The sequence below is a fragment of the Harmonia axyridis genome, chromosome 2, assembly GCF_914767665.1.
Source record: "Harmonia axyridis chromosome 2, icHarAxyr1.1, whole genome shotgun sequence".
Lineage (NCBI taxonomy): Eukaryota > Metazoa > Arthropoda > Insecta > Coleoptera > Coccinellidae > Harmonia > Harmonia axyridis.
In genome coordinates, this window is record NC_059502.1 from 84,247 (window position 1) to 97,640 (window position 13,394).

A 13,394-nucleotide genomic window follows, 5' to 3' on the forward strand; every position below is an offset into this window, starting at 1 on the left:
TTGAAATTTTTTACTTGAATACGTGAGAATACATGTATTGTCTATTATGAATAATCTTGGAGTTAGGTAATATACTTGAGATGAAAATCTGTTTGTTGAGCCACTCCAGCGGAAGATGTTAGCACATGTCCCCATACTAAACTCCATTGGACGCAGGTATCGAAAAAAAAAATGTACAAAGTGGCTCGTTTGAGATACTTCTCATTAAATAATTATCTGGAACGTGGAATTTGAAGCTTAGTCTCTCAATCACCAGATTTTGGGTATAAGTGGGTAAATAACTAAAGAAAAACATTTTTTTTTTACTGTATCAACTATTTATTGAGTTGATTCAATGAGGTCATTTGGATATCAAAGGTTATCTTTATCGGAAAAGTGCATAAATACATCTGCATTATACTTTATTCGGTAGAGCTGTATCAAATTGAGTAGTAATTGCATATAATTACTGAAGAAAAGTTTTTTTTATAATGTGAGTCATGAAAGTTTTTATTATTTTGCCATAAGATTTTGAAGTTAGGTTCTAATGATTTCAGTTTATTATTTTCAATAAACTCCCAACTAGTTCTATAAAATGTTATTAAATAATACAGTTATTCAAGTTTCATTGATAAAAGTTGTCTTGTTCTTATAAGGCGATTCATTAAGAATGTTCATTCTCTGAATTGTGGATTTTAGATCTCACAATATGATGATTCTGCCGAAGAGAAAAATTATTGTGAAAATCCAAATCTATATTTAAAATTTAAACGCAAGGTATGTCCGAAACCAGCAATCTTTGTATAAGGCATGTTGAGTATAATCCTTCTATGTATCTTGAGGTAGAATCTACAAATCAGAGATTGGACATTCTTGATGAATTTCCCTGTATAATTGAAATGATAGTAAGGTGATGAAACAACTGATGTTTATTGAGACAGAAAGGCAAATTTTCTGTTGTCAAATTGATTCAGACTTTAGATATGCTTTTAAAATAAATTTAATATTTCATAGGTGGTTTTTAGCAATAAGTCTCGTCTCAATCCTTTCTTCGGTAATATGCGATCCAGTACACATTCATCTGCATCCTGAAGTTGCAATTGTGGACTATAATGGACCCTTGCATCATGAAATATTTGAAATAATTAGAGGTGTAGAAACACTAGAGATTATAAATAGTAACATAACAAGTATGAAGGGAAGCATGTTAGCAAAATTGACAAAGCTGAAGAAAATAGTTTTCATAAACTGTACTGTTGATGTTGATGGTGTGGATATAGAAAATATGTTTGAAGGTAATTATTTTCTTCGTCTTGTTCCTATATTTCGATAAGAACTTTAGCAATCCTTCATGGTTTTGGTCAGTAGCGTTCTATAGCTTTATTAATTTTATTGAAAGTACTTTTTTGATTTCAGGTGCTACAAACTTGAAAGAATTCTATGCTAGACGTATTTTTGCTAGGGAATTACGACCTGAGATAGTTCGAAAACTTGCAATAGAAGTGTTTGTCATGACTGATAATAACTATCCTGATTTGCCTGGTAATTTATTCAACGAAACTAAATTGAAATTGTTGGATTTGTCTGAGAACCACCTTCAAACGATAGATAATGAAGCATTCAACGGTTTGAGTTTACTGGAAACACTCGATTTGTCGACAAATGAGTTGACAGTGTTGTCAGAAAATGTTTTGAAACCTTTGAAAAATGTTAAGATTATAAATTTGTCAGAAAACAAGTTTACGAAATTTAGCGTGAAAGATTTGCCTGAACTCAAGAATCTAGAGGAATTAGATTTGACGAGTAATCCTCTACAACATCTCGATTTGAATGGTATTGAAACTAAAACACCAAAACTGAAAAGCATAAAAATATCTGGCACTTCAATCCCCGAACCTCAACTCAAAGAACTAAAGACTGCATATCCCGAGATTCTTAAGTCTGATTGATATTTACAAGAAAATTATTATGTATAATATTTGTGTATAAACTTTCAAACAATAAATTTTTTATAATTGGTTCTAATTACCGATTTTCAGTTCCAGAAATCCTTACGAATCAAGAAAAACCCCAATACAATATAAACATGGTTTATTAATATAATCTTTTTTGCCTTAATACGAACATACTTTTAATTTCTAGTAACTATTACAGAAAATAGCATTTATAATTAAAGTAACATGAGAGTATCAGTCAGCACATATATTTTCCCAGAGGAGCTTCAACCCAAACTTCTCAGGGCATCACCAATTTCAGTGTAGAATAATTTTTCTTAAAATTATGTCAGTTTACAGATCGAATTGAGAATAGTGGGTAACTAAAACAATAAATAGGTGGATGGATCTTATGAAATATAACTGTTTCGGAATGGAATGTACAAGAAGGTCTTAATATTGCGTGCTTGACATCAATACAGAATTATTCTATGTATGTACTTAATTATTTATACACACAATAATCTGAAAAAGAAAACCAATGTGTATCTGGAAACCAACAATCAGGTGTGTTGTTCAACTAACATTGAATCAATATGATTATCATTTATGGTATCACGACACTTATAAGCTGCTTAAGTTTATGATATAATAAAAATAATTTTTTCTAGCTAATACAGAAGTATTTCATTCAAGGTCTCATCCATCATATTTCGCACATTTCATTTATTTCATGCACATCAAATACCGATCTTTCTTTCTCTTCAAGATATAATGCTAATAATTCTCAATACATTTAAATATTTACAATAGATCCTTCCGGATAGAATGAATCGAAATATTCCAAAAGCTTTCTTTACTACATATTTTATATTTACATAAAATTAGCATGTAGATGAGTACGTATATATGGCAGGTTCATAGGGACTTGGTATCTTCGAGTAGAGTATGCATTCTTGCTTCTTGCAAACCCTCAAAATTCAACCCAATAATAGAGTATTCTTCATTTGGATATAATTTTATAACATATAGGTATAACAAAATTATAAGAACAGACAAATTCATTATCATTTCAATAATTTCCAAATACTTTTTCAGACCTTTCATTGTACAGGGTGGGCAAATTTCGATGTTTTAGCACTACAACTTTTGAACCAGAGGAGATAGACAAAATCTGATACCCACTTCTCGATCTCTTTTTCTGAGAAACTAAAAAGGGTAGTTTTCGTTTTTGGCCACCTTCTTTTGTTTTCGAGTTATAAGCGAAAATTGGAAAAATGGCGAAATCGAAAAACAGTTATATCTCCGCTAATACTGATGATAGAGCTCTGAAATTAAAACATTATACAGGCACTTTTTCACGTAGAATCCAGTGGCGTGCTCGTATTTCTAAAAGGATTTTTAATTACGAAGCTATGACCCAAAGTTATGTTTTTTTAAATGGGAACACTAGATTTTTGTGCCATTTTCTGAAAGCTTAATTTTTCTTGATTTCAAAAATATATAACATCGTATGATTCGGATCAATATAAATAATAGAAAATGGCCAAAAACTTCTTTTCACCTAAGAGTCTCAATATTTCTATGGTTTCAACTGTTGATGAACACAGAAAAATTGAGCTTTCTATAACAAGAGCAGTGTCCTTCCGTCAATCTGATTATTTCTATGCTTTTCACTTATTTCTACAAAATTCGAATCTATATATGTTTTATAAATTTTTTATCTAAAAATTGATTTGGAAATAACGGAGAATCCACAAGATCGAATTTTTCAATCGAAAGAGTTGTATTGAGATGCATGTATCAGGAGATTATTTACATAGGTCTCCAGAATCAATACGCACAAGTACCAATCCATTTTAAACAGCATATTTATGAAACAATGCATATCTGATTGAACTCAACATTTTAATTACGAAGGGACAAACAAGAAATAATATTTAACCTAATAATGACAACAATTGCACAATGCACAGTCGACACCTCTTCTCGATATTTCAATAGATGAATATTTGAAACTGTGTTCAAGCTACCTAGGAAACTTTTTCCGAGTTCGTTTATCTTTTCGAAACTATTTGTATAAAATAAATATAGATTCGAATTTTGTAGAAATAAGTAATGAGCATAGAAATAATCAGATTGACGGAAGGACACTGCTCTTGATTTAGGAAGGCTCATCAACAGTTGAAACCATAGAAATATTGAGACTCTTAAGTAAAAAAAGGTTTTTGACCATTTTCTATTATTCATATTGAAACAAACCATACGATGTTATATATTTTTGAAATCAGGAAAAATTAAGCTTTCAGAAAATGGCACAAAAATCTAGTGTTCCCATTTAAAAAAACATAACTTTGGGTCATAGCTTCGTAATTAAAAACCCTTTTGGAAATAGGAGCACGCCACTGGATTCTACGTAAAAAAGTGCCTGTATAATGTTTTAATTTCAGAGCTCTATCATTAGTATTAGCGGAGATATAAATGTTTTTCGATATCGCCATTTTTCCAATTTTCGCTTATAACTCGAAAACAAAAGAAGGTGGCCAAAAATGAATACTACCCTTGTTAGTTTGTCAGAAAAAGAGATCGAGAAGTGGGTATCAGATTTTGTCTATCTCTTCTGGTTCAAAAGTTGTAGTACTAAAACATCGAAATTTGCCCACCCTGTACACTAAACATATTTGAGGGATATTGCTGGGAGATTGCTAGAATCAGAGGTTGCAACATTCGAATACATTTTGAGTTGGAATTCAGCTAAATATTAGTAGCTTTTTCTTTCACTTATCTCATTTCAACAAGAAGCAAGAATGATTACACGGGAGAGAAACAGTGTAGAAGTGGAGGCTATTTGGACCCTTTGACAAAAACATTATGGGTAAAAAAATAATGTTAAAACACCGGCTTCAACATCGTTCAAAGAATTCTTAACATATTTAAGCGTACTTTTCCCATCTTACTCAGCATTTTCGGTGTCCTAACATCTGTCGAATACTTAAATTGTTTCAACAGAATTGATAGGGCTTTTCAATCTTCTGAGTATTCAGTTAGAACGGCTCGATAAAATCTGTTAGATTTTCCATGATCGAAAAGTCCCATCAACTGGAAACTGAAATTTTAGAAATATAGTACCAGCTAAAACATTAAACAGTGAAATTGTATCAATCACATAGTAACTACATAGTTACAATAAACCAGTTTTATACAAACAATCGAATACCTATATGCTATCTATTAACAAAAACCATATGAGATGCTGTTGAAGTTTCCAATAAGAAAAATTCGGTGTGGTTGTGATCGTGGATGCACATGGACGAAGCCAAAAGGGGTAGCGGAAACTAAATGTTATTTTTTTATTATTTCATTCTTAAGACCTGAATTTCTACGTCTTCTCTGAGAACATTCAATTTGTTTTGTTCTTACTTTTTTAAATTGAAAGTGGGGACCACCATGTGCATTATCATACATTTTCAATTTTTGGGACCGAAGAGGCGGGTATTAAAAAGGTTATAAGGGGAGTTTCGGAATAAGATAATCCTGAGGAGTGTAAATGTTTAAGTGATAAAAAAAAGAATTTAAATAAACCACCGCGTTCACACTTTTGAGGATGAGCATTTCATTATGAAACACCCTCTACATGGATTTGGGCCAGTAATGTACACTATCAAAAAGATTGGAATATTTAAATCGACAGCACTCCTATTTGAAAACTAATAAGAACACCGATAGCCACCGTGTATAGCATAAAGTTGGTACTGCATATGCTGCAGTATTTCTATATGCAGAGACATATACTTCTTGGTGTGTTCAACCTGTTCAGTGAATTCATAAGGAAGAAATGAATATGAAGAATGAAATATGAGGAAAGGGGAAGTTCAGGTTTAGGAAAGGACTATGAGCAGGACACCGATCAAATACAGGAATATGCATATTTCAGCTTTGCTGCTGTACGATCCGTACATCCTTATTCCCATATCACGAATCTCGTTTTCTGAAAAGAAGAAAAATAATTAATATCGTATCTCTAAAAAAAAAATCTTTATGATTAGATTTCGCAGATTCCATTGCTAATTGTCTTTCTTATATTTTTACTTTGTTAAGTTGAATAGAAAATGATTTATACATATAAATCTGGATTCACTTTTTAAATTTCTCTACCAATTCTGTGATAGGTATTCAATGCAATGAATAAATAATAAAATTTAAATTTATGATCGTCTATGATGAAAATGTTCCACCCCTATTCATTGAATTGTTTAATACCCATCTGATAACAACAGAATAAGAAAAATAGTTAGATATAAGTAGAAAATTTGCCACTAACTAATTTTCTTACCATTATAAACGTTTCTTGGAAGTTGAGGTCGTTCTGGATATGACATGTCTGAAAAAAATTTCATTTGAATAATCAAAGAAAGTGAACGCTGATGTATACATTACATATGTTACGAGATCTCTTGATATTGAATTAAAATATTCCAATTGTATATTCGATAAAAAGAATTCAATCCATGAAAGTTTCTGCGAAAGATTTTTTATCTATATCGTTTAATTAAGTACTCGCCCTGTGATTTCATTCATTTTACTTGATTCCTGACGAAAATAATCTATGAATTACCTCTCAATGTTTTGGAATTATACTGAGTGACATAAAACCGAACATTCAGAAAGAAAAAAACTATTTCAGTAATAATTTACACGAATATAAGGATAATCGTAGTGGGTAGATTTCAAACCAATATTTCGGGAATATACGAAGTTTGTTCAGTTTATGCCCTGGCTTTTTGTATTCGGACGTCTTAAAGTAATCCTTGGCGGAAAAGATTTTTGAACTTTGGTCTCCATATACTTTTTTTGATATATTTCAACTTACTGTGTTGGTGGTCTATGAAGAGAGAGTTTATATTTATTGGGCCAATGCAGTTTAGCTGTTTACTATGAATAGGTGAATCGTGAATAAAATACTTCTCTACTTTTTTAACAGTTTTATTCTTGGCTCATAAAATTCAATGAAATATACTTCTTTTTTATTATCAATTCCCCAATTTACTTTCAAGCAGATAACTCTTTATGAAGTTTTTTAATAATGCCTATGAAAATTTAGAAAGAAATTTGTAATTCATCGGAAAAAGGCCACTTTTTAATAATTGATTTTCTATAGAATATCTTATAGTTACATTATGTATATTTTATGGCTAAAAGATTGCTGATTACATGGAAACAATCTCAGAAAAAACCTTCAATGATATTAGGTATTCTTGACGTGTGGTAGCCTTGTAGAATTTCCTAGATTGTTCTGACTCCTCTGTCCAAATCGATGTTCTGAAACGAGTAATTTTTCACGAATTTCAGACATAAATACTGAGCAAAAAAATATATAATCGTTAGTACTTGTTAGTTAGTACTTCCAATTAGAATTTCCCAGATTGCTTTGATTCCCTTGCCTTAATGGATGGTCTGAAATGAGTCATTTTTAACAAAGTTCAAATAAAAAAAACATTGAAAAAAAGCATAGATGATAGTTAGTGTTCATTAGTTAGTTAGTAGTGAATGGAATTTCACAGATCCTGCAGACTTTCTAAATGGATTGGTGTTGTTTCCACGAATTTTCCATGAACGGAATGAAAAAAGGAATGAAACCTTTAATACACCTCAGTTCCTATAACCGACTGGAAATTATCAGATTGTTCCGACTACCTTGTCTTATGGATGATTTTCGTGGTTTTCAATAATCTTTTAGTTGGTAGTTTGTTTTAAAAAATGAATTTTGATTGTAAATGAGGTTGAGTACCTAGTATGAATATCTCTTTGAATCAGAGCTCAAGGAATGAGTTGTGTGAAAGATGTACGATATCGAGAATAGCGAAGACATCGATGAATAATAAACCTACCCAAATCTGTGGTCTGAAATGTGAAACTCTCCGAGAATGGGCTCCAACCGAATTTATTCCTAGCCTGCACTTTTGCCTCGTAGTTTTGACCGGGATCTAAGCCACGTATTATATAATTCATGGTCTGGATTCCAGTAGATTGCGAAGGGGATGGAGCTGGCAGGATGACATCCCTCCAGTCTGTCCTGCGATCGATGTATTGTCGTCCGTGACCATAAGAAGATCCGCCACTGCTGTAACTCACCACGCCGCCAGTGCCGCTGTATGTCCTGTTTTCCTGTTGAATTTTTTGTTTAATATTGTATATTCCAAAAATTAATTCCCTATTACAGTAGGGAACTATAAGACTAAGAAAAAAATCTTCAAGGACCCACCTATTTTTTTTCGAAATAATAAGATATTAGGAAGCACATCATAGATATTTTGATGTTTTGTGCATTTCTGAAAAATTACTGTTTCAAATATTTCGCTATATCTTGATTTGTGTTCGAGAGAACTTGAAGATTTTTTCTATATAGTTTTCGAGATATTTTCAGTGAACACCCTGTACGGGGTATAAATGTCTCCAATATTGACACTCACTTTGCCAAAGAAGAGTTTCTTTTGACTTTGATGATGCAAAGGTTGCGGATGTCCATCTTCAGAAGTTGTAATAGAGTCAGGCAGCCTCCTAAACAACAGTTTGTATTCTTCAATGGGACTCAGTGACTGAATCACCCAGCTGATGTTATAACTGTCCTTCCAATTTCCTTTAGATGCGCTGCTGAATTTTGCTGCATTCGGTTTGCCTATGAATAAAATAAAGAATCAAATATTCCGCAATATTTGAATTGTAAAACTTTTACCTGTGAGTTGAACGCTCTTTCTAGTTTTTCCCAATTGGTTATCTGCCACACAAGTATAATTTCCGAAATCGGATCTGTGTACCTTTCGAATGAATAGCGTATGCCTCGATCCACGTGACTCCATTATTCTTCTCTCTGTGGTGTCAAGTTGCATAGTGTCCCTATACCATAACACCTGAAAAAAAGGGATTTACTAATAAAATCGATTTTTAATAGACTTTTATGATGGAATGGCTCACACTGATAATTTTCATAAGGGGGCTTTGGACTTTTAAGCCGTGGTCTATATGATTTCTCATTCGATTCATGGTCTGCAACAAACTGTGGTAGATAAGTGGATAATCGAATATACCACGACTAAAAAGTCAGTAATTTTCCAAGGCTTACAGCAGTTATCTGAATTATGTATATTGGAGGTAATATCACCCTATAAATTTGAATTCAAAACAAGCATAACACATGATGAAATCTTTAAATGAATAAATAATAAATAATAAATAAATCTTTAAATGAATAGTTCCAAATTAATTATTAAGTATCAGTACAGAAATGAAAGCAGGTAACGATCTCTGGTATAGCATATTACTCCGACCGATAACTGATCTAAAGAAGAACTACATCCAGGATGATTAATTCCATTCGAGATCATCCTCTTCACGAGCAATGGAAATCGTTAATCCATTTTTCCATGGAAGACCTCCATCCTTGTGAAGCGGCAATTTCTCTTCTGTCGAATATGAGAAAGAACGAGGCAATAATCTGACTAGAAACCGCCGGACCATGGACAATGGTTACACTGATAGGAAGGGATTTAATTGACCCAGAGCGAGACATAGGGAATGGATTAATTCTACGAACATGAGAATAATGGCATTAGGAAACGTGATTCAATCGAGGTCGCATGCATCTGGATTACAGATCATAGTATTCCCAGGGCGTTTACCTAAATTGAACGCCGCTTTCAGAGGTGCAGCACCCGTGAAGAATTCGCACAATGCGTTTCTGAATATCTCTTATTCCATTATCTAACTATTTATTACTAATCGTAGATCTTAATTAGTAAACCAACGTATCAATCATATAGACATATCTCCATATGACTGAATTCTACGAAATGAAAAAACCAATAAAAAAACACTAATCACATTTTCTCAGCCAAACTACGGCACTGTCTACACCAAAATGTAATGATTTCCCAAAGGCTTGCGTTTCGCTAAGAATCCAACGAGATGAAGAAAAATGCACGAACTACAAATAACACCCAGGAGATTTTTTCTCGACAGAGACGGGACGTGCAGAGAAGCAGAAGACATGATTTCATAACAGACGTTTCCGTTCATATCAGGATAATACAAAATGGAGCCAAAACCTAGCCTCTTTATGAGCTAGTCCGTTTAAGGAAATATAACTAATGTAGAGGCATAATGTGAAGGAAATACAGAAAGGAGGTGCAGTTTTGTTTTACAAATGATTTTGTAGCGACATTAGCGAGAAGCAAACAAAGCAAGTCCTGAATTTTCACTGAAAAGATTTTAAATCAGAATAGAATAATACAAATGCAGAAATCATTAATATTCTTTCACGAGTTCAAAATTCTGAAACGAGCAAAGGAGTGGCGTGTTTCTGAACGAACGAGTGTTAGAATGAGCCCTCCATACGAGTATTATACATTATTTTTGCTAATTCACTGAATTTTTATTGAAATTCATGGAATATTTTCATAAATATCCTGTTTTCTGTATCATAAATTTGACAGATAATAGATAAATCCATGTTAGGAGAGTTCCGAATGCCAACATATAATAATGTCACGGAATTGGAGAAAAAACGTAATAACTACTTGATTAATAATTTTGATAGTTTCGGTTTCGATTTTCAAAATCATAACGTCAAGAAAACGAATTCGCGCAAAATTAAATTTGCGCGAATCATATCGCGAATGCTTTATTGCTTTTCCGATAGGAGCTAAACAAATGGAAGATTGCTGGAAATTCTCGAGGATGCCCCTCCATATCTGGGAAAGTTGCGATATTCGTTGTAGTAATAAGGGAAATATTACAGTCGAGAGTTTGGGACGTTTCTTGGAGTGGTTCCTGCTAGATTTGGAGTAGTTGGGAGACGGAACCTTCCGCTTTGTGCAGCAGTTAAGTGTTTTTCATTTGGGGGAGATGCTCGAGTTCAGATTAGACTGATACGACTTTCAAGATTACTCCGGAATCGTATCAGGTGACATTGCTGGATGGATCCAATCGTGTTCCTTTGATTTCAATTGCTACAAGCTGCAGGATTACGTTACTCTTCAACGATGGAGTTGTCAAGCATTTGTTTGAATTTATTTTGTTTTGCTATCGTTCTGAGGAGCATTGTCGAGTTTTCAATTTCCACATCTTTTGATTTTAGGGGTATGAACTATTTTTCTAGTAAATAGTTTTTGTCATAAATTATAATAACACTGGATGTGTCATGATATAGGTATAAATTAAAGCCTCTCCAATAGAAAATTTCATTTTGATATTAAAAAAATGGAATTCCAATAACGATGAAAAACGATATTAGCCAAATGGTCGCCACGGCTATGGTTGCAGCACCATATCCTTTTCATAAAATATTCCATGACCAATTCGCACATTTGCGGCTGTATGTCGTCGATAGATAACTCCACGAATTCCATCTTTGAGGTATTGAATCGAATGAGGAGCATACACATACAGACTTAATCTTTCAAGTTACTCAAAGAAAAAGTGCTGAAGGTGTTACATCATAATATATTGGTGGCCAATTCTAGTCATATTTTCGAGAAATAACTCGATTAGGAAACTTTCCTTGTTCTCAAAACATTTTTAACTTGTCAAATGTCAAAAAATGACAGGTTAAAAAGTGACAACTTTTAGTGGGTACCTAGTATTGTATTTCTTATCAACACTATTTCTTGGAATGGGATATTCCAGGGATATGATCAAACTCGAAACTAATCAGATCTGTTAGGAAACCTCCGTTCTCCAGTGAAAAGAGATTAAAGAAACTGAACAGAAGCCCTAACCGACTTATTGGGGGGAGCTTTTGAGCTCTCTGAGAATGATGTGAGCAAATTAATTAATGATACTTCCAATAATATAATGAAGGCGAGCTCTGTGCCTTGAGCATCTTTCTGTCGGATGAAATGAGATAATTTCCCCCTGTTTTCCTGACAACTTCTTGGGAATATTAATTGAATATTCCCATTATGAACTTGAGAACTCGAATTCGAATCTAACCGCTGGATTCCAGTCGAGTTCAATTAAGGAATATTCGGTTTTTGAGGCGGAAGGGTTGAAAATTAATAATAATATCAGATTTTGAACTTTCAATTTATAAGAAATTGTCACTAAAAGATTATGAAATTCAATAAAATATGAAAAAATGTCGATATCGGTTTGAAATCAATAATTTTCGTTTTTTGATGGTTGCAAAGCCTACCTATGATTATAAGAAAACCTTATCTTCATAAAGCTATTTTTCAAGTTCAAGTATAACTTGAAAAAATTATATCTATGTTATGTGCATAAATATAACGGCTTCTATACAGGTTATTCCTAAATTATGAGTTCCTCGGTTAATTTTGAGAAAAAAAGGCCTATTAACATGGGCCTGCGAACACTTCATTAACGAGATGCAGGGAGTTTCTTGTAGTCCTATGTTTTTTGAGATAATTATATGAGTTCATGAATATTTACGAAATATTGCTACAGATCAGTGATATGAGCACCAAAAATAATAATTTATTTATTCATCAGAGCTCAAGGACTTTCTTTTTCTGAGAATTTTGAATTGAAAATTGAATTTTTATTGAATCTTTAGGTAGCTATAGTGTTGTTTAAGTTAAATCACATATTTCTGGAAATCATTTTGTTTTATTTTATTCGCTATAACATTACAGGTTTCATTTCACATTCGATTCGTGAAGTTCTGAGGAGATAATTATCTAACATGCATATCTTTTTTTCGCTATTATGATTCATTGATTTTCATGATAGATGAAGAATTTGGAATAGACACTCTCTGTTGTACTAGAATTTATAGTCTCCCGGAAAAACTCCACACGTCCTGGGCGAATGAATGAATTTTTATTCGCTATCTGAGATCTTTAATTGAATTCTGAAAAATTTCAAGATTAAATTGGCTTTTTCGAATGATATCAGAGGTTTATTCCCTTAAATAATGAAGAGAAACCAAAAATGTTCAAGCAGCATCTGCTGATCTTCCCCCTACGTAGAAGTAGACGGTATAACCGGGATTAAATTTAATTGAAAACTCCCACAACGTAATTTGTCCCGCAAAACAATTAATCGATAAGGCTGAGCCACCCCCAATCCTCAAGCCCAAGAGATGAAAAAAAAAGGATCATATGCTCTATACATGAACCTTTTATAACATCCCAAAGATTGCGCTGATTCAGTGTTCTGTTTTGTTTCGATTGAATTTCCGTCCCCGAAAAAGGGCACTATTAATCCAGTAGATAAAAAGAGGGAACGACAGTTCCATTTGAATCAATGATAAATGTATATGCAGAAAAACGTGGAATCGTACCGACTGAGCTCGGCGGTATCGTGTGGTTATGAATTGTAATGATGTCATTGTTCTGCTCATGGGAAAACGCGTTTCGTGACCTGATTTTGAAGATTTCTTCGCTATAACTAATATGCTTTTCTTTTATGTTCCGATTCTGAAGTTTTTCATTTAATTTCCGCGTTTGATTTCGAATTGACATC

General features: G+C 33.0%; 2 protein-coding genes across 3 annotated transcripts in view; one reads left to right on the forward strand and one right to left on the reverse strand.

Moving 5' to 3' along the window:
* Positions 1-330: 330 nt before the first annotated feature.
* LOC123673890 (leucine-rich repeats and immunoglobulin-like domains protein sma-10) lies at positions 331-2,004 on the forward strand. The gene is made up of 3 exons (XM_045608638.1): positions 331-472; positions 994-1,274; positions 1,396-2,004. Coding segments are annotated over exons 1-3 (816 nt in total). The 5' UTR covers positions 331-470; the 3' UTR covers positions 1,929-2,004.
* A 51-nt stretch (positions 2,005-2,055) lies between these two features.
* The window catches only part of LOC123673888 (limbic system-associated membrane protein-like), a 209,649-nt gene continuing 198,310 nt past the window's right edge, over positions 2,056-13,394 (reverse strand). Inside the window, exons 7-12 of one of the 2 annotated variants that reach the window (XM_045608634.1) lie at positions 8,647-8,821; positions 8,384-8,589; positions 7,802-8,078; positions 6,247-6,294; positions 4,584-5,901; positions 2,056-3,013 (exon numbers count right to left, since the gene is read on the reverse strand). In XM_045608634.1, the coding sequence (XP_045464590.1) occupies positions 5,792-5,901; positions 6,247-6,294; positions 7,802-8,078; positions 8,384-8,589; positions 8,647-8,821 (816 nt within the window). In that variant the 3' untranslated portion in view covers positions 2,056-3,013; positions 4,584-5,791. Of the gene's footprint in view, positions 3,014-4,583; positions 5,902-6,246; positions 6,295-6,881; positions 7,233-7,801; positions 8,079-8,383; positions 8,590-8,646; positions 8,822-13,394 lie in introns of those variants that run through there. The other variant, XM_045608635.1, reaches the window with a different exon arrangement.